We start from the raw sequence: 22,220 nt of genomic DNA on the forward strand, positions 1-22,220 counted from the left end.
AGTGGAGCTGTGACAGTTTGAGCAAGGGAGATGGTCGCCGGTTTGTTATAATCCCAACAGGGAAAGCCACGCGTATTTAGCTTAACTTATTACTCATGACCGTTGTGCGTATAAAAAAGTAAATATTAGTGTATCAGGTACTTCTAATTCTTGGGTGAGTTAGTGATTGTTGTATGATCTTCACCAATTCCAGACTTTGACTGGAAAAGGCTCCCGTCTGACCGTCACCAAAACATAAACTTCTGTGCTGATGTTTACACATAAAGTAAGAAGAAACAACACCACGATTCTTTGTGACTGGTTGTTATTCCTGATGCTAAAAATGCTATTTGCGTAGTCATGGGATTCGGTGGAAAAGATGCGTCGACAGCACGCTGGCATTGTCCAAAATTAACCCGCTGCACAACATTCATATCTCCTACACATGCCGCTGCACGCATTCACAACCATTTAGTAACCTCTCAGCGCTGCCTAATGCTCTAATCTGTACAAATGCCCTTAGCGCTATCTGAATGAGGCCCTCAGACGGCTCACTTTTACTCACTTTTACATTCCACTTGCCCTCCTGAAGACTTGTCCCAAAGCCGTCATGACCAAATAAAAGCTCCCTCTAGCTCCCTAAAAACCTGCGCGTCAACGATACAGTCACAAGGTGAATTCATGAGTGGATATAAAAACAAAACCGCCTGTTTGCACTCGCAGCATGGTGGTAGGCGTAAGCACAGGATTTAAACCTATAAAACGCACTCACCAGTGCGAATAGGGTAGAGTCCCGTCATAAGTGCCGATCGAGATGGTGTGCACTGCTGTTGTGTGTAGTAATTGTTGAGGATTACACCATCCGCGGCTAAGGCATCAAGATTGGGAGTCGGAATTTGCTTCGAGCCGTGGAAGCTGACATCATCCCAGCCCTGCAAAGTGTCAACAGGATAACATTTATTGAACCGGAAAGGCTCATTATTCGAATGCTGGTCGCTTTTTGAAATATACGTATTATGTACAAGCTAGATACGGTTTGTGTTTCCCATTTCAGACTTTTTGGAATTCAATCTTTTCGGGCTCTTGTGCAACTAAAAGAAAATATTTTACTGGATATATGTGGCGAGTTCCGTCTCTTGGAAAAAATGATTATATATCAATTCTGTAGAGACATGTTGTAAGAAGTTTATTTTTTTGTACATGCCGAAGCCGTGGGTGAATGTAATAAATATTCCCGGTGCACCAGGTGCTCAAAAATAAAATAATCCAGAGCCCTCCACTACAGCACGCCTCATCACCTGTGAAGCTTCGGCGCGTTAATCCTCACAAACAAAACAAATCAATCAATCAAAATTCTAGGTACACTCCAATACGTATACGTCACTACCAGTCAGCGTGAACTATGAATGCACGGGGGAAGCTGCTCGATGGGTATGCTTGCCCAGTTGGTCTTTCGGTTAGTTTGAGGGCCAATTGCTGCTTCTGACTAATATGTCTATATCTCCCCGCGCCAGTCACACTGCGCAGCTAACGAAGAAGCTGGAAGTTACCAAAAACGTTCTGCCCCACTTTAGCCTGCTTATGGTACTTCAAGACAAAATAGCGGCATTATTAAACAATTTTCAATAATGCACCGTGTTTTCGCCTCCTTATGTACGTTTAGGCAAATTACCGTGACAGGTAGGCTCGGCGCAATTGAGACGGAAGCTGCCGCACAGTCACGGGTCTCTCCCACGTGCGCGTGCTCTATGAACGTGCGATGGCAACAACACACCACCGAGCACGTATCAGTCTGATTCTTCTTTCATACCAGCCCGCTGCCTTGTTGCTGCTGCGGTTGCGCCCTTGCCTCATGTGGCAGCCATCCAGGGGGAAGTTCCACGCGAACCCAACTGTGTGTTTGTGCATTTAGTTTGTGTTTACATGGTCGGTCACTTTGGTGCAATTCATGTTCATGACGACAATTACTGTCACTTTTGGGGATTGAGAAGACAGTTGAAGCTGTTGTCGTCATAAATGAAGTACTATTTGTGCGTCGTTAACAACACGCGAACCCTTTGCTGCTTCCGTTGTTCAGGAGTTGCCGCCGAACACATTCTTACTGGGCGCTAGTTTATCGCCGCAGTTCATATTCATAGCATAAATCGACCGGTGCAAACCGATTCAGCAGGAAAGCTTATATCGGCTGCTTATCGATGGTGTGGAGTGCGCCATCTAAAATTGCCCATGCTAGACCATCCGGGAGATGGTGGAATTTGAAAGTCCAGGAAGCAGATGAGGCGAGTTCTTCCACATCTTCTGAACAACTTCTCATGTCCGCTATCTGCACGTGCACTCTTAAGTTTATTTTCTTCTTCATTCGCTCTTCTAACATAGCAACTCTGATCTGTCCACAGAGTGGCATCGAACGCTTGTCGACGTACCCCTGACTGACCACAGAATACTAAGCGTGACTGAAATTTTCGGTAGGAACCAAACTGGTGTCCTCTATGTAACGAGGCTTATCCAGGCGCAATGAAGACAAGCGATAATTTAAATTTTCTAAAAAAGCACCTCTGCCTGCTTTGCAGACATTCGCCAACAGTTGTTGCTTAAGGTATCAATACTACAGGCTGTGCAGGCCGCAAAAAAGTAGGAAATTTACACTGTGAATAAAGGCATGCAAAATTTAGTCAGGCAGCAAGGGTGTTCAACATCTTCATTTACACATTCAACGCCAAAAAGCTCCCAAGAACAAGCGGTTGCAGCTGGCGTGGAGGAAGAGCAGGTGAACGAGGCACGGCCAGGGAGCGAACGAGACCGAGCCAGGAGACGAGGCGGATCGAACGGGGCACGATACTGTGAGAACACGCTCACGGTCGGTCGTATGAGGACGCGGTTGCCGACGTCGCCCTCATTGCGGTGCTTGTTTTGTGGGGGGTTGACTCCACAGGTTGCGACGCCGGAAAGAATCTGAGCCGGGTAAGTTGAAGGCTTCATCCCGCCTCGCGCCCGGTCACGCGCCGTTCGGCACGCCGGAGCCCGATCCGTGCTGGCGACGTGCTGGCGACGATGCCCCGGGTCTTGGGCATCGTAGCTCGGGTCTTGGGAATCGACTAGTCCGATGCCCGGATCTTGGGCATCCGGGCGGCGACGCTCAGAACCGTGGCGGAGACTGCCGATGGCATTGCCTCGCTGTGGAACGTCGAGCGGACGTCTTACGCGGGTTCTCACAGTGCCGTGCCCCATTCGATCTGCCTCGTCTCCGGGCTCGGTCTCGCTCGCTCTCTACCCGTCCCTCGTTCACCTCCTCTCTCCACCTCAGCTGCAACCGCTTGGTCTTTGGAGCTTTTTGGTGTCGAGTGTGGCGTCATTCCCCTTCCCGGGTATGTTCCATCACACACGGTACGTGTGCCATCTTTGCTTCTTATATTGGAAAGTATTATTTGCACCAATTTTATATACATTCCTAAATGTTTCGTTCTTGCAACATGGTATGTCCAGTTGCCCATTCGCTTAGCTGCAGCTGTCCCTACGGGTAAACTCTCATACCACTGCAGCAGAGGGTAAAGGCCGCCGCGCGCCTTGTCACATAACTTTTGAAGCTTTTTTGGAAATACATGCAGAGTTTCTTAGTTTGTTTCTTCTTTTTTGAGAGATCAATATTTATGTAAACACCGAATACGTTTTGTGTTCCGCCCGTGATTCTGTGCTATTAATCACGGATGGCGTGTTTCACTTCCAAAGGTTCTTCAATCCCTTTGTTTCGCCCTCACATGGCGAATTTCTCCCGTTTTTTGACGATACGTCCACTGTAATTAGTTTTACTCACAAGCACTACATGTCTTTCAGGAGCCACACAAATCGCAAACAATACTTCGAAAGTCTTGCCGCGGCACATTGCAAATATTAACAATGGTGCTGTACGGTTGCAGCGCATCTGCTGAGCAACAGAAATGAGCGCTCGAACGCCGAGCGTCCAATAAAATGTGCACATTTGTTGTTACGAAAGAAGAACCTAAAGTGAAATATTGCCAAGAATGCCCAAAACAGCAACCTAAATCCCCATCTTAAACTTGTATTTAATTCAAGGCTGTGCCGTGCTCAAGTATAGTGCACGAAAGCAAAACGATGCAACACAGGCCCTCCCTTCCCGAAAATAGCCTAGAACGTAAATGTAGCTAGATTGTAGGGCCTTGTGAAAATTGCATCCTTGCATGGTCACACAAGCGGTTCACCAGCAGCCGCCATGTATCACGTCGCAGTCCGCATCACACTGGGATATATAGAAGAATGTACTCCGCCGACCTCAATCTACTCCACCGACCTCAGTGCCTCAATGTTAGATTAAATAAATATACGTAAATGGGAAGAAACAAAAACGTAGGTCCGAGGCAGCGACAAACAGCGGGGATACTTCTGTAGTAATCATCTGTATAGCTAGTTGTAATCGAATGCTGTAATCCCGACTTTCAGATGAACACAGACGTGTAGAGCGGCGAAATTCCAATATATTCGCTTGATTTACACTAACGCACCTTTATACCACGGTGCAGCCCAATTCACCGGGTCATGCTATTATTGTAGGCCCCTTCAGTTCCGCTTCCCGAAAGGCTATGTTCAAGCCATGCATCAACAAGGTCATTTGGGCATTCTTGAAGCAAGCACGCACGCATGCATACAAGCCCGCCCACACACACACGCACACACACACACACACACACACACACACACACACACACACACACACACACACACACACACACACACGCACGCACGCACGCATGCATACAAGCCCCCCTCCCTCACACACACACACCCACGCACGCACGCACGCACGCACACACACACACGCGCACTCACGCACGCACACGAACACGCACACACTTACGCACTCACACACACGAACATGCGTGCGCGCATGGATTGCCTCTTTCTTTCTAACTTGAAACATAATTTATCCCACTTTAGGTTTCCGCGTGACTTTTGAGCATGCTTGTCGTAAACGGGCGTCCGACTGTCACCGTTTCTCAGTTTCAGTAGGTGAAGGCATCGACGCCTATTGTTCACCGGTGTTAACGAAAGACGACGAGCAGCTACGCAAACAAAAGAGGTCTGTACGTTCATGAGTGACGGTGGCGACACTGCCGGGCAAAAACGTTTTTGAGCAAAACATACTGTCTGACGCTTTAGGTGCATACTGTGAAGAGCGGCGAAAGTGCCACTGGTGCAACACAAACTTAGCAATAGAGCACGATTTTAGTATTCACTGTAATACTCATTCCCCAACAGCTCGCTTTTGACAAGTTCTTTGAGCTCAATAGGAAGATTACGAAGGGCGAAAACACGACAAAAGCCTCATTAAAGGAATAAGTAGTCATAATATATTCCAGAACTACCACAACCACGACGCGTTTCCATGTGTTCCACGCGCCAGGAGTTGATTCATTGCACAGAAAGAGCGCCACACCAAAGCTTAACGTATTGCCTCTTGAAGTACAACAGCACCCCTAAGCTGAACAGTAAATATCTGCTGGAATTCCACTTATCGAAGGTGTATGTATCAAAAAAATACTCACAACGTCGTCAGCCAAGATGAATATAATGTTCGGTGGCTGTCGATCATTGAGCCTCTGGTACACAGTCATGCTCAGCATCACAGCTAACAGGGCCAATAGGTGGATCTACAGTCCAAAACCAATGAACAGAAATGAGATGTCTTTGTTATAAAAGTGAAATCTTTGAGGAGTGTTGTTGTGGAGGAACAGCAGTTATTGAAATAATAATTTTATTCAACGCCTTCAACGCATTTTTATTGATGTTCATTTTGCCAAATTGTTAACCAATTTTCGTTTGTGAACTCTTCCATTATCATATTCTACACCGCTGATGTATGACAGACAGGGTTGTGCTTACGTTCTGACTGATAGATTTCTGATTGATTGATTGTGGGGTTTAACGCGCCGACGCAACGCAGGCGATGAGGCGCGCCGTAGTGGAGGGCTCCGGATTAATTTTGACCACCTGGGGATCTTTATCGTGCGCCGAAATCTTGTACAGACGGGCGTTTTCGCTTTTCGCCTCCATCAGAAAAGCGGCCGCTGCGGCCGGGAATCGAACCCGCGACCTTGTGCTCAGCAGCGCAACGCCTTAGCCACTGAGCCACCGGGGCGGGTGACTGATAGATTTATAAGTTTTCCGAGAGGGCTTAGAAAGGGTTCTGCCGTAATCGGTATGCGACAACAACGTTGCAGTTTAGCCTGGGGAATATCGTTTGAACCGTTTAAAGATAGTTGCTGCAAAGTCACTGCTGGCCGCAACAAAGGCGTGGGGGGTAGTGGGGTGCCGGGAGGAGAGAATTGATATGTCGGCTTTAAATCGGTGGCATCTTGGCTATGTGATTAAGATTAGGCTTGAAAAATAAAACAGCCCATGCTACAAAAGGACTAAAGAAACAGGGACTAGGGTTTAGAGGTATGCCATCGTCCCGTCGTTTCTCCTCGTGTGCCTCGGGCACAACCAACTACACTTCGAACCTGCCCCGCCAGCCGCGCTCTATGGGGCCGCTTGCGCCGGATTTTATTTCGCATCCGGGCGCAAGGGGCGCTTTCACGCACTGTTGCACAGAGGTCTTACTGTTGCGGACAGCGGCGGACTCTCTAAGTGTGGCGCCCGTTCTTTTATTCAGCTGAACAACATTTCAGTCCATAAATTTTGGTCATTTTTAATAAACAAAAATTATTTTGCCGCTAAAATGTCTGTACCTGTAAAAATTGTCCCTTCGATTAGATTTTCAGGTATGCGAACGGGCAGAAACGGCTCGAGGTGTTTCGCAAAGCGCAGTACATGCATTCACAAGACCTTACTACGAAATGGAAAGATAGTCGTCTTATATGGCTAGTTCACTAGCGACTGAACCAATCTGAATGTTTTGGAGCACGTACCAGGAGTGCTACCTTGTTTTCAAGCTGGATGCTAATTCAGGAGTTCGAGAACAAGAAGAGTGATATTTCACGATGTATTTTCTTTTACCAAGTCAGGAGAAAATATGTGTTACAGATACAAACTATAACTATATATATATATATATATATATATATATATATATATATATATATATATATTTACAGAAAGAAATGCTGGCAGTCTACAACGCCAAAGAAGGCATAGGGGAATGGTTAGGCTATTTTTTACCGTTAGTGACGTTACAATATTATTATTTTTTAATTACGTGAGAAAGAAAGAAAGAAAAACACGCGCCCAGACTGGGTACCGAACCCACGCCTTTCGATTATATCTCGAATGCCTTACCCATTCGGCTGTCTGGGCGACTGTGTTCTCCTTCACTTTCTGGGGTATTATATTTACTACAACTGTATCTGACGCTTGAGGGTGGTAGCCAGCGCCACTCATACTACACGGGGAGAAGGGGATATTCATTTCAACCTCCGGGAGCGTGACGCGAACATCTACAGCCTGTCATAAGCGGGTAACTGGCGGGAAAACGTCTTATGCTACCTTGGCATCAAGGCTGCCAGAACCGAGACCTTCGCTAAGCTTTCGCACGATAATAGGGTTTGGAAATGAGGGGATCGTTTGGAAATACAGAAAGAAATTCCGGCAGTCTACAATGCCAAAGAAGGCATAGGGGAATGGTTAGACTATTTTTTAACGTTAGTGAAGTTACATTATTGTTTTTTTATTAATAACGGGAGAAAGAAAGAAAAAAAAAACACGCTCCCACAGTGGGGACCAAACCCACGCCTTTCGATTAGATTTCGAAATAATAAGGCATTCGACATCTAATTTCTTTCTGTATTTCCAAAGGAGCCCCTCATTTCCAAACACTATTATCGTGCGAAAGCTTAGCGAGGGTCTCGGTTCTGGCAGGCCTGATGCCAAGGTAGCATAAGAGGGTTTCCCGCCAGTTACCCGCTTATGACAGGCTGTAGACGTTCGTGTCACGACCCGGGGGTTGAAAAGAAGGACCCCTTCTCCCCGTGTAGCCTGAGTGGCGCTGGCTACCACCCTCAAGCGTCAGATACAGTTGTAGTAAATATAAATACCCCAGAAAGTGAAGGAGAACACAGTCGCCCAGATAGCTGAATTGGTAAGGCATTCGAGATCTAATCGAAAGGCGTGGGTTCGGTCCCCACTCTGGGCGCGTGTTTTCCTTTCTTTCTTTCTCACGTAATTAATAAAAAATAATAATATTGTAACCTCACTAACGATAAAAAATAGTCTAACCATTCCCCTATGCCTTCTTTGGCGTTGTAGACTGCCGGAATTTCTTTCTGTATTTCCAAACGAGCCCCTCATTTCCAAACCCTATTATTGTGGGAAAGCTCAGTGAGGGTCTCGGTTTTGGCAGCCTTGATGCCAAGGTAGCATATGAGGGTTTCCCGCCAGTTACCCGCTTGTGACAGGCTGTAGACGTTCGCGTCACGCCCCGGGGGTTGAAAAGAAGGTCCCCTTCTCCCCGTGTAGTCTGAGTGGCGCTGGCTACCACCCTCAATCGTCAGATACAGTTGTAGTAAATATAAATACCCCAGAAAGTGAAGGAGAACACAGTCGCCCAGACAGCTGAATTGATAAGGCATTCGAGATCTAATCGAACGGCGTGCGTTCGGTCCCCACTCTGGGCGCGGATTTTTCTTTCTGGCTTTCTCACGTAATTAAAAAATAAAAATAATGTAACTTCACCAACCATAAAAAATAGTCTAACCGTTTCCCTGTGCTTTCTTTGGCGTTTTAGACTGCCGGCATTTCTCTCTGTATTTCCAAACAAGCCCCTCATTTTCAAAGCCTATATATATATATATATATATATATATATATATATATATATATATATATATATTATATATATATACTGTTTGGAAATGAGGGGCTCGTTGTAGACTGCCGGCATATCGTTTTTTATATATACATATATATATATTGTTTTTATTCGTTTTCTCTAGCATGATGAACTCTTCCCAATAAAAATAAAATGAAATACGTAACCAAGCGGCTGAACATTTCCACTCGTAACGGTATTTTACAGTGCGTCTTTTCATGCACCTAAATTTTCAAGAAGAGCACTGGCGTTATTTGAAAAAAAACCTAGTGCACAATGTTTCCAGAACCGTGGAGTAGCAGCGAGTTTTTTTTTATTTTGGTAATAAGGCTACTTAGGTATTTTAACACGAAAGTGTTTATGCCTAGGTACACCAAGGTCTCACTTAGGTCATATCTCTAACGGGAGCGACATCGCCAAAAACGGACCAGTGACGTGGCGGTGCCCGCATTCGAGCCCATGCGCCCTCTCGCCGCAATGGCAGATGCATGGCGCTCTATCAACTGCGCTATGAGCAGATACGTGAGAACCTCTACGAACGCGCCTTATGTCCTTCCCTATGACTCATTCCGATGCTGCTGCCGTCTAGGAGAGGCGAAGCGAAATATGCGGATCATGACGCCAATGACCGCCAACAGCTGTCGTCTCGGTTCCAGCGCCTTCGTGTTCGGGGGACGCGCGTAAATTGAGTCAAGGCTGTGCTGTGGCGTTGTTCCCATGGCCGTTGTGTTTCACGCTGCTGCTTCTGAACATGTAATTTCTGGTTTTGTTGTCCCTGAATAAACCGGTTGTTTTTTTGTCTCTTGCGTTTCGGCGTCTCTTCGTCTGGCAGGATCAGGCTCGCGAACCCTTTGCACATGAAGGATGTTCCTTTACATTCAACTAATCCGGTGAAGGCCCATTTCATTTTCGTATTTTACCGATTCCCATGAAAGACGGATCAACCGCAATTTTTCTTTTTTATTTATTATACAACTTGAGAACTGTCCCAATCATTAAAATGTCACTTAGCACTTGTAGGCACAAACAAAAGACATCCAACCGTGGTATTTTCTGAGCAATACTAAGCGCATACTCATTTCTTCTTACTGATTAGGACATCCAACGAAATATAAAAAAATACCACGTGACGGCACTCCCCTCCGCACAATTAAGCAGTGCTCTCGAACAGGCTCCCTTTGAGTTAGCCGGAGAAAATAAAAGAAGACGGATGAAATGGCGACTGACATGACATTTTGCTTTATCTGCCACATGAGCGCCGTGAAACTTGCTGTGTCCACTAGTCCCATGCCCGTATAACGGTGATGCAGTGCCTACACGGGCGTGTGACAGGCATAGGAGTTGGTTTAAATCAGCTTATTTGAGGGCGCTGGTTTATGATGCCGGTGGGAGCGCCGCGTGGTATCTTTCATATTGCATTGGTTTTTTTATCCGCAAGAATAAATGAGTACGCATACAGTTCGCCACCTAAAATACCGCAGTTAGATGCCTCTCGTGGGGACTTACAAGTTCCTTATTGACACTTTAAGGATTGGTACAGTACTTCTCAAGTTAGGTAATTAATAAAAGTTGATTAAATCTCTTTACAAAACAAATTGTACGCAACCCATTATGCAATGCGCTTTCTTCAAGTAACGTCGTTGCACTATTTTTTGTAAGTTCCGGCTTGATAGTTGGGGCACCCTGTATGCTGCTCCTTTTTTTAGTACATAGATTATTTCAGTCGTATTCACAATTTTAATTTATGCAATTGTGATATGTGCTTTGTCTTTACGAATCAGTTAATTTGAATGTCTGGAGAGATATGCACACTGAATGCACTGTCACATTAAACTCACGACCACGACTTAAACGACTGTTGCTGGATGAAGTAGTATAAGCTCGCTCCCCAACCGAGTCATACTGGGACGCGTGTTATATTGTTACGTTTTATACACGTATCTGCTCAATGTACTAGTCAACATATTTTCAGCGCTGGTATTGAGGCTGGCTTTTCACATTTCCTTTTTCTCTTACCAGAGCTGTTCCGCCAGCAGCAGTATTGGCGAAGCCTGGCTGAATTTTTCAAGACATAGTTTAATGACGGCGTTTATGGGCTTCTTTGTTTATTGAAATTTCATTCGACCTTTCGAGATTTGCGTTTAACCCATTACGGCGGGAAGGATTCAAAAGTGACATCGGTCCCGGCCTGTTTACACTAGTCCTGTACGTAACCGTCTCGATTGCGACGGGTGCCGGCCTTCCTTCAAAAAAATGACGGGCCTCAGAACAGCAATAAACACCATATACTTCATGCAGGGTTCAACTTAAATTCAGAACGACTCAGCGGGCAATGGAAGGGAAGATGATAGGTGTAACATTAAGGGACAAGAAGAGAGCGGAGTGGGTCAGGGAACAAACGCGTGTTAAGGACATATTAGAAGAAATTAAGAAGAAGAAATGGACGTGGGCCGGCAATATAATGCGAAGGCAAGGTAACCCTTCGTCATTAAGGGTAACAGAGTGGATCCCTAGAGAAGGCAAGCGTAGCCCGGGGCGGCAGAAAGTTAGATAGACAGATGAGATGAAGCTTGAACGGATAAATTGGTCGCAGTTAGCGCACGACCGGGGCAGTTTGAGATTTATGCGAGAGGCATTTGCCCTGCAGTGGGCGTAGATAGGCTGCTGATGATGATGGCGATGACTTCATGCACCGTACGACTAAGCCGTGATTCCTAGCACGGCTGCTACTGAAAACATGGTACAGCCGCTTTCCCCGATCGACACCAAACCACCCCTGTTCAGTGCGAGTACATGGCGGCGGGGTGTTGGTGGCGGCGGAGGTGACAAGGTTTTATCTAGCGCAACGCCGCTTGCAGCGGGAAAAATTATTGCCGCCACAGCGGTGCTTGGGGAGCGCTCGCTGGGCAGGTGCGAAGTGTAGTAGGTGGTGGCCTTGGGCTGGTCAAATCAAGAGTGTGCCCGCCTGGTGTTGTAAGACAATATTGCAGAAGCATCAAGGCAGGAAAGTTTGAATATTTCATCTCTATAGCGCCATACCCACAATGCCCTCAACTATGCCATGTGGTTTAAAGTTTGGAGGAAAGATTGTAGTTTTCAGCCCTATAGCACCACATACGCTATGCCTTCAACTGTGCCATGGTGTTTTAAGTGCGAATGCACTTCTTAAGCGACCCTGAATCACGCGTCCACCGCCGTCCGTCCGTCCGCACCACATACCCACTTAGGGCGATTGGCCAAGAAGAGTTCCTAATTTCTTTAGCACATACCCACTTAGGGCGATTGGCCAAGAATCGGGCGTGCGTAGGGCTAATAAACCCGCTTAAAGGAGTACTGACACGAAATTTCAAAGCTGAGATCCGCTCTAGCAATCAAGTACAACGACAACACAAATAGGTGTCTGTGCATGGCACATACCCACGTGGGGGATTGGCCAGGAATCGGGCGTGAGAAGGGCTAATGCACCCGCTTAAAGGAGTACTGACACGAAATTTCAAAGCTGAGATCCGCTCTAGCAATCAAGTACAACGACAACACAAATAGGTGTCTGTCAATAAATGCATCTTCCTTTCTTTGTAGTTGTGTGTGTGTGTGTGATCTCTCTTTCGCGAACATTACCGAACCGCGCAAATTCAACTCCTGCATTCGCACTTTCACATTCTTCCCCTCGGGGAAATGCGGGGAAATTTTATCTCACAAAGCGACAATATGATATCTCTAAATGTGGAAAGGACGATTAGATGGGCACCGCCTCCGTTATTGTTTTGACTGTGCTCTTATTGAAGAACACCCAAAATCCCCCACAGTCAGGTTACATATAGTCGCGAAGCCACAGACGACGCAGTTGTCTTCGAGGAAAACACGTTTATTGAGCGAACTTGTGCTCCCCTAACAACTCAAAGAATACAGAGGCAGCGAAGCAGCAGTCAACAAAGTGACGTACACATGCGAGCTACGGCGAGTCGAATGCCGCGGCGTCTGCTCTGCCGGCTTTTATCTTTCGGTTCGCGTGTTTCTAGAACCGTCGATTCACATCCAGAACATTATAGATCACAGAAGATTATTAAGTGCGAATGCACTTCTTAAGTGACCCTGAACCTGCGTCCACCGGCGATGTCCGCGCACGTGGAGATGGGTGCGCGCAGCTTGGCCGCTGACATGGCACATACCCACGTGGGGGATTGGCCAGGAATCTCCTCGTCTTCCTTGGCAACGGGGGAGATGGGCGCGCGCTGCCTGGCCGCTGACATGGCACATACCCACGTGGGGGATTGGCCAAGAATCGGGCGTGAGAAGCGCTAATGCACCTGCTTAAAGGAGTACTGACACGAAATTTCAAAGCTGAGATCCGCTCTAGCAATCCAGTACAACGACAACACAAGTTGGTGTCCGTGAATAAATGCATCTTTCTTTCTTTGTAGTTGTGTGTGTGTGTGTGATCTCTCTTTCGCGAACATTACCGAACCACGCAAATTCAACTCGTGCATTCGCACTTTCATATTCTTCCCCTCGGGGAAATGCGGGGAATTTTTCTGAGCTAGCAACAACAGTCTGCTTATCTGAATGTGATAGCCCGTAAGGCATAAAAAAGGGACCCCGACATGCCCCCGCGGGAGGGGCACGAGTAAATGCAGAGCATTAGCGGGGTTACGCGCGTGGCTGTGGCGATGGGTGTTGTAATGGTGGTGGTAGGGTTGTTGTTGTTGGTATGATTGGGGAGAGAGAGAACGAGACGAGTATTAGGTAACGTCAAGTGTAATTATTATTATGTAGTGCGGCTGACGCGCCGACACCCGGGTTTATATTCCCAATGAACGCAGTAGAAGGAGAGGAGGCGGAGAGAGAGCGCGCTATCACGCCACCGTCACGCCACGTCGCACCCGCACCTGGTGTTGCTACGGTGCTTGCAACGCCGGAGCGCGCCCTGCACGTGTTGTCAAGCGTGTTGAGGGCGAGTAGGAGTGGGGGAGAGGGTGCAGCTGCCGTGGTGCGGACGCCGAGTTACGGACGCATAACATCGTGAGTTAAAGAAATGCTCTGCATTTAAAATAAAGAATGCAAGACGCGCTTTGCTTGGAACGCAGATAACCAGATAACACAGATAACACAAACAATAAATAAACAAACCCATACATGGTTCGCGGCAATATGGTCACACGCATTTTGGTTTTTATTTGAGCTTAAGTTTTCAGTTGGCTGTCCTGACACGTGCATTTCCACCGCCTTACAACTATTTGGAATACTCCGTTTCAGCTATACCTGAAGTTTGCGTCAATCCCACAACTACTTTGGGCGTTTTTGACGAGATGGTGTACTTAAAAAATAGCGACCCGCAAAAGCTGTGTCCACTGCGGGAGTGAATTAAAACGTCTGGTTTCGAGCTAGTTTGCATTATATGATCAGGCTTTGCCTAAATATTTTGCGATTGAACGCCGCATAATGCGGAAATGAACTTTTAAAAAATTTCGCTGACGATTACAACACTCTCCAATACAAAATTTGGGCGCGGGGCCAAATGCAGTCTTCTCGGTGATCGCGCATACCTGCTGATCCCAACGAAGAGATCAACGCATCAGTGAACACACAAAGGCACGCCTATATAACTCTGGCACTGACTCGTAGCGCGTTGCGGCGGTAGATCATGTCTCGCACCTTTCGCCTTACTTGAATCCTCCGCTTACCTGCTCGGCCTATCTTCTGTGGCCTCTTCGTTGTATCAGTTATTTCCTAGGGATTTGAAAAAAGTCAAAATGTATCGCGCAATCTCGGCATACCGTCCGGCCCCTTACAGTTTCCACGCGTTTTTCCTGGATTGCCTGCTCTTTGGATCTCGTTTCTTCTTAGTGTTCCCTTCTGTGGCTTCGTTACAACGAGAGAAGACGGTGACCTGAAACCACTGAAGTGGTTGCTTAGATGCCGAGCACTAAAATATTACTGCAAAGGACTCTGCGGCAAGTTCCTATAGGCAGTGTTTCATCCGAAAAAATTAGGTATCTCCACTCTACAACTACGTGGTTTGTTTGAGGCGCGAATGAGATAAACTGAAGGTGAACAGATTAAGTAATTGTGGTAATATTGCACAGCAACCGAGGTTTTTGGCAGCCAAATCTTTTTGAAGCATAGACGGGAATGTCAAATAATGAACGCTTGATCGCGCTTCTTCCGGGGAGCGATTAGGTTTTCTTTTAGGGAGGGTGGCTGCCCAGCTGTCACAGCAATATACGCTTCGCAGGACCTTAGGAGCTGTGAATGATCCTAGTAGGTTAACTCTTCATGCTCACATTAGTGAAAACTGTAAAAGGCGGCATTTCCAATAAAGTACGAATTAATTGTTAAGGCTCTAGCTGTTTTATATTATTTGGGTCCTAGAGTTTACTGACACCCGCTTCAGTCCTGAAGAGAGCTTGGAAGATTTCTGGATGAGCCAGGGTCGTGTTGCACTTCCATCATCCCCATGCGCATGCATCACTAAAATGCTCACCCAGCAGTCAAGGTCTGTTTGCTGGTGCAGTCTCACACATGCCGAAATTACGCATTACAATCCCCTGTTTGGTGGGAACATGTTGCCTCTGGGCTATTCGACATTGTTCGTTCAGTTCGTCTGAAATTACCGAAGCGGATTCACCATGCTACGGAAAGTACGCCAGTACGCGTTAAGTTTTTACAATACTGCAAATCCCAGCAAAGAGACGTTGCAGGGTTTAAAGCTGTCTAAAAAAATACAAAAGATCAAAACACAAGCAGTAAAAAAGAGCATAAAAGTTATACATATTGTCGCAGGCTCAGAGAGAATACATATGTAAAAAACCCACAGATCTTGCAGGAACCTCACAGATACCGCGTAAATTCACCGACACACTAATGGAAACCTGTATTTTCTGAAGATTTATAAGACAGAGGCACGTACACAAGCGTATTTTTAAAATCGACGGGTACACCGGTTGCGCATCGTGTATAGAGAAGGTTATGTACAGATGCAGCACACGACGAAAAATAACGCCGAATAAAGTATTTACATTTTTTTGATTTTGCTGGTCTAGATTACCTTCAGAGTTATTTTATTGCATCAGAAACCTTATGGGAATTGGGTATTTAGGGTAGTGTTTTGTGATCATAAAGATATAAGATATGCAATTCAAAACAAGATGATTATTAATAAAAAATGCATTATAGAAAAAGAAGCCTTGCATTGTTTTAAAGTCTTGAGAGCGCGAGGTATTAAGAAGTTTTCACCAGCAACAAATCTTTTTTTGACATTAGAAGCTCTCAGCCCTCTGTACTGTGGCTGACGGTCCCCAGCACGCACGGTCGCCTAGTGCCGCCGATGGACGATTCCCAAGGGTGATAGCGCTGGGGTCGAGCCACCACCCTTGAGTGCTACTCACGCGCCGATAGTGCGGCGCCAACCACGAGCGAGAAATAGACGGGGACCCAAATTTGGGTTCACGCGCAAAACGGTTCAGGTGTGTCCCGTCTCGAGACACGCCGGTGACCCGGACATTAAAGCGAGCACTAGACGCCGGAATGTTCCCGGCCCCGGCCACGGCGGCCGCTTTTCTGATGGAGGCGAAAAGCAAAAACGCCCGTGTGTACGAGATTTCGGCGCACGTTAAAGATCCCCAGGTGGTCAAAATTAATCCGGAGCCCTCCACTACGGCGCGCCTCATCGCCTGCGTTGCGTCGGCGCGTTAAACACCACAATCAATCAATTAGACGGCGGAATGTCCCCCCCCCCCGCCCCCACACGCACACACACAGAAGTCCATTGGTATATCAGCGCCCTCCGCTGCGGCACACGGCATCTCCAGCCCCACTTTCCGAATGCCACCCTTCAGCGCACAGCACCCTCACGTGTGGTTCCTCCAAGCTGAGGCAAGCTTCCGTGTGAGCCACAGCACGTCGTAAGGGACCCGTGTCTTCTATTTTGCAGGGTCCTTTCTTTTTTAGATCGTGGTTTGGTTTCTGGGCAGTCCCGCCAACCCGTCATCGTAGAATTCAGCGACGCGATGAATGCAGCCATCTTGAGCCGTAGGAGCATTTCGGAAGCTAGCGTTTCCTGCTCTTCTTTTCCGCTAAGGAGCTGGGGAACCGTCGATCGTTAGGGATCCTTCCAGAACTACAAAACTTTCTCAGAGCAACAGCTTCTGCGACAAACTCAACCTTCCTGATGCACCGTGTTCTGCACCGGCAGCATTTTCTGCACACGTCAATGGAGCGGAGAACATCCCCGCTGACACTCTGAGTCGTATTTCTGCCGTACAACGCTCTTTTTGCAGACTTCAGGAATCGGCTCAATTATAGCGAGATGACCAACTCGGAACGCTCCGTTCTTCAAACAGCTCATCTCTGCAGCTCGAGGATATGCTGGAACCTGAGTCTCGAATCAGCATCGTGTGCGACGTTGACGGAATCTTGGGCCGCAAAGGGCCGTACCCCGTTCATCACTCGGGCGTATTGTATTCGACTCTGTTGTCCGTCTAGTTCATCGTGCAGTTCGTGCCCCAAAGCGGTTAGTTGCGTCTTGCCTGCCATCAATACCGATGTACACACATGGACCCCTTCCTGCTTCGCCGGCACACCATGCAAGGTTACTCGCCATGCCGAATTGCCTTTATCCACTTTTGCCTTACCGAACTCACGGTCTTCCACCATTCACGTGGACCTGGTTTAACCTCTACCACCATCGAAGGGCTACCTTAACATCTTTACAGCGATCACCCGTTTTACCCGTTGCGGTTCCAATAGAAGATATTACAGCTAAGACTGTTGCTTCCGCGCTTATGTCCACGCATGCCGTCGGAGATTATCACGTACCGCGGCCGTCAATTTGAGTCGGCACTCTTTCACCGCTTGACAGGCCCACTTGGCGTTACTCACCTAACAACAACAGCCCACCATCCTCAAGACAAAGTTAGAGGCCTGAATGATGTCTCACAACTGACCTGAATAGTGGACAGTTCTCGTTACGCTTGTAGTGCTCGGGTTGCGTACTGTCATAAAGGAGTACTTTGGTTGTGCGGCAACTCGCATGGTCTACGGCATATCCTTGCGTTTACCTGGAGACGACCTGGTCCCTTCAAACCCTCAAGATGACCTTTACCCACCAGGTCCGTCTTACGTAAATGACTGTACCAGATTTTTCACCCATATCCGTCACAAGCCACCACGGCCGTGTACTGCTAAAAACAATTTTATTCACCCAAGCCTGTCCGAGGGGAGGGTCAGTACATTTTCATTCGCGTCGACAGTGCCCGACCGCCGCTCCAACCACTGCACCAGACCCGTATCGTCATTTCACGCTCAGAGAAGGCGTTCACTGTTCGCGTTAACCACCGTGACTCTCGTTTTTAACTGCCGCCTCAGGCCCGCTTTCATCGAAGCTACCCTGCCAGCCATCCACACCCCATCAACCTATCCAGCCTCAACACCACCAACCGCCACACTCGCAACGTGCAACTCTGCCTTCCTCCAGACCCCACGGACTCCTCATCAAGGCTACATCTTAAAGAGAGGAGCTATTTCACGGTGCCCTAGCATGCACACTCGCCTGCTGCAGCCGACAGATAATTCCTAAGGATGATAGCGCTGGGGCTGAGCTACAACCGTTGAGCTCTGGACCCGCACCGCCAGTGCGGCGACAGCCACGGCCACGAAATAAACGGGAGTTCCTGTTTGGGTTCATGGGCGCAAGCGTTAACACGTGTCCCGTATAATCTTTCCACGGCAATCGCGACAGTATATACACTGTGCCTTCGAATATGCTATGGGTTCTGAACTCAGAAAACAACCGTAAGTTCTCCAAAAATGTGGCAAAGGCGATTAGACGCTGGCGGTGTCCGGAAGTTTTTTACCGTGATTTTATTACGGAACACACAAAAACCCCCACCGTAAAGTGGCGTATGATCACGCGCCTTGTGGGGTCTACTTGAGCTTAATTTTTTGTTGCCTGCGTGTGCCTCTCCTCGCACACGCATTTCCACAACCAGATAACTATTTGGAATACCGCACTCCATGTATACGCTAAGTCTGCGTTGATCGAACTAGTTAGAGAATTTTTGACCATATGGTGTACTTTAAAAATAGCGAGCCATGAAATCTCCGCATAATAAATTTGCATTTTGCAAATGCCACGTGCCTGCTCCCCCACAAAATGTCCTGCTATCCCCAAGGCGACCGACGGGTCCAACGTCACTAATAATGTTTTGTTATGTTATTCCTGCTCTGTATTTCTACTAGCAACCGTAGGCATTTTGTTATTCCTACGAAAACGACGAAGTCACCAGAGCGCAATGGTCAATGCTGGCCTCAGTCCAAAGAAGACGACGAGCCGCATGGGGCATAGCCCCGGTATTTGTGCCGTCATGGCCACTCATTAAATCGTCGCTTCATCTACCATTACGTCGGGTTTTGTTCTACCTACGCGTAATATGTTTGGTGGAGGGTGGGGTGGCCATCCTCATTTTTCCCCACTACCTCCAAACCGTCTTGGTGCTGAAGCGACGGCGGAAGCTGCGTGAAACCTCCGCGGCCGCTTTGAGAATACATTGAGAATTCTGGAAGGGAGAAACGGTAGAGTGTCATCTGCGTTTGTATTATCGTTACCAGTAAGAGTGGACTAAGACATGGTATTGATCATAGCTACAATATGATATTACTCACCATGCTCCATACAAATGACGGGGCGAATAGCTTCCGTCCTCTTCTGCAACCTATAGGGAACAGTGACGTTGCTGAAGTTGCTTTCAGCTCCCGGTGTCCTATATTATCCACTGCGCCCACTGCAAGACAACAGCAATATAAGGTTTGCTCCGCAGAGCACACTATAACAATAATATACAATACAGTAGTAAACTACGTCGCAATTCGTTCGCCGCAACGTGACCAAAAGTGCAAAAGAAATTACTCAGCACCTTCTTTAGCTTGCCAGTTCCTAATAATGACCAAAATAAAAGAAATTTATTTTCATCTTTTCCAAGCCCTTTTTGGGAGATTTTGACTTGTACATTCGTAGATATTTTTTGTATTCAAATCACTGTCTCTTGCAGCAGTGAGGTTTTGCTAACGGAGTAGTTATACGGTACAATGTAGAAGTAGTGTGCACCATGAGTGGCTAAAGCAGCCCTTCTTCTCTGGAAAAGGTTTCACTCTACCTGAAGTCTTACAGGCTGCAGCGAAAAAGACCACAGTGCTATCGTGGCAAAGCCACTCACGAAATGAGTCGGAAAGGCGACATTCCTGATATTTTACCCTAATATACAACAATAACGAGAATAGCAGTCAAAATGAGTTTGCCAGTTTCATACTTTATCTCAGCCGTGGTACAATTTATGAGTTTGTTCTATTCTAATATATTCCAATATATTTGAAACTAGGCACGGTACGTTACCGCTTCATTAAGCTACATGGGGGTGAATGAATACCCTATATAGCTAAACTGTACGCCAATCCTCCTGAAAAAAGTACCAAAAAAGCAATGTCACCAGATCATTCATATTACCAGGCTATTCAAACCTATTACATTAAACCAAAAAACGTATGCGTCAAAACAGCTCGCTGTTCCTACGCATTCATTTACTAGAAATTATTTAAGGGGGGAATTAACAGCCCCTGAAAATCTTGCAGAGGTCATGGGGTGTTTTTTGGGTACACAAATATATCCGGCGCATAAAAATCGCTTCACGACTTTAGCAAATTCTTTCGTTTAAGAATACAAAACACTGGGCTACAATATTTTTGACCACCTGTTTGAACCTATCTGGTTTTGGGAGGCGTGTTGGGATAACCATTGCGTTCCCTTGTTTAGATTATAGGCTCCGTTGCCATTAGCTTTGATCTATGCTCGCCGTAAGTTTCCTTGGCATTTGCGGTGTCTTTTACGTGAGTATTTTGGAGACTATCATGATTGCCTTCTTCTGTCGGTACATTTAGGTGCCTCTCATGGTATTTAAAATGTCATTGAAAGATGGCATATCCTACGAGTTTGTTTCGTATATGAAACCACCACCGGCAATATTTCACCAGTCAACCATGGCCTCGACATTGGCAGCACACGCTCCCTGCTTCTCGTGTTTCAACGGACTCGCTTGCCATTAAACGTGAAGGGAGGCAGTGTCATCTGATGCCGTACGTTTCCCCGCTCTGTGCAAGTGTGTCGCGTGTACGGTGAACTGGAGCGCCGCTTGGACGTGCGCCCTCATCCCGACAGCCGAAAGTTTGATACTGCGGACAACCTATTTTAAAAGCAAACCATGTCATCTTCATCATCAGCAGCAGACTGTCTCTGCCCACTGCCGGTCATAGGCCCCTCCCGTGTACCTACAATTCTACAACTATGCTGGATCTACACCTATGCGTGGATCTACAACTATGTTAACTGCGACCAATCTATTGCCGCAAAAGTCTTCATCAAATTTTCCAACGTAACTTTCTGCCGCCCCTTGCCAGGCTTGTGTTCGCTGGCGATTCACTCTGTTACTCTTAATAACCCACGGTTATCTTGCCTTCATATTAAATTCCGTGAGCGCGCGCCTATTTTTTCTTAACTTCTACTAATATGTGCTTATCAGGCGTTTGTTTCCTGACCCACTCCGCTCTCTTTTCGAAACTCGAAAGCTCACTAAAAGGGTTAAGCTTAAATCCAGGACAACTCAGGGAACAAAAAACGGAAGTTGATAAGTTTAACGTAAAAGGGTAGACTGTGTGTGCACCTCTAAATGCCGACTGTGCTCCCAACCTCATACCACGGTTGTGCAGATTGTACACACCGCTTCATCCCGAACTCGCCGACAAGCAAGGCATCCACACAAGCCACCACGACGTAAGCAGGTATGCTCATGCCTCTCTCGCTCCCACTGGTCAATTCCCTCCCCAAAGCGACATACAAAACTATCACGAATTATCCCCACTCATGCTACTCCACGCCACCTTCCCCCCGGCAGTCCTAGGCCTGATCAAAAACATACACCAACAAAATGCGGAATGCCGAACTCCTATGCCGGGTAGATGTCCTTGTACCCAAGCGAGACCCCCAGTGCCAACCTCTCCCGCTCGTCCCCTTGATTACCCCTGCCCTCCCACAAGCCCACGTAGAGGAAATCATCAATGCACAATTGACAGCCCACATTATCTCTGAAGTTGATCACCCGGCACAACAATCAGCGCAATGCCTCACCAAAATGATCACCGACTCCGCCAAACGTATCGTAGTCTCCTTACAGAACGCATTGCCTTGATTGAACACACGCTACTCCCTGACCAACCACTTAAAAAACGAAGTCTAAACCTGATACCCAATAGACCCGCAAGGCAAGAGTGCCCCTGACCATCTACCTGTATGATTGCCGTTTGTTTAAAGGCAAAAAAACCAGCCGTGAAATTCTGGGCTTCCTCAAACCCACTGATTTCATCGCGTTACAAGAAACTG

General features: G+C 47.1%; 1 protein-coding gene across 2 annotated transcripts in view; it reads right to left on the bottom strand.

The window, feature by feature from the left end:
- LOC144145440 (arylsulfatase B-like) overlaps positions 1 to 22,220 on the bottom strand; it is a 56,014-nt gene that overhangs the window by 29,438 nt on the left and 4,356 nt on the right. For both annotated transcript variants that reach the window (XM_077677064.1, XM_077677063.1), the window contains exons 3-5: positions 19,457 to 19,575; positions 5,538 to 5,642; positions 752 to 911 (exon numbers count right to left, since the gene is read on the bottom strand). In XM_077677064.1, the coding sequence (XP_077533190.1) occupies positions 752 to 911; positions 5,538 to 5,642; positions 19,457 to 19,575 (384 nt within the window). The remainder of the gene's footprint in view (positions 1 to 751; positions 912 to 5,537; positions 5,643 to 19,456; positions 19,576 to 22,220) is intronic.

Source organism: Haemaphysalis longicornis, unplaced genomic scaffold (assembly GCF_048455015.1).
Source record: "Haemaphysalis longicornis isolate Haplotype H1 unplaced genomic scaffold, Haemaphysalis longicornis Haplotype H1 scaffold_7, whole genome shotgun sequence".
In the NCBI taxonomy this organism is placed as follows: Eukaryota; Metazoa; Arthropoda; class Arachnida; order Ixodida; family Ixodidae; genus Haemaphysalis; species Haemaphysalis longicornis.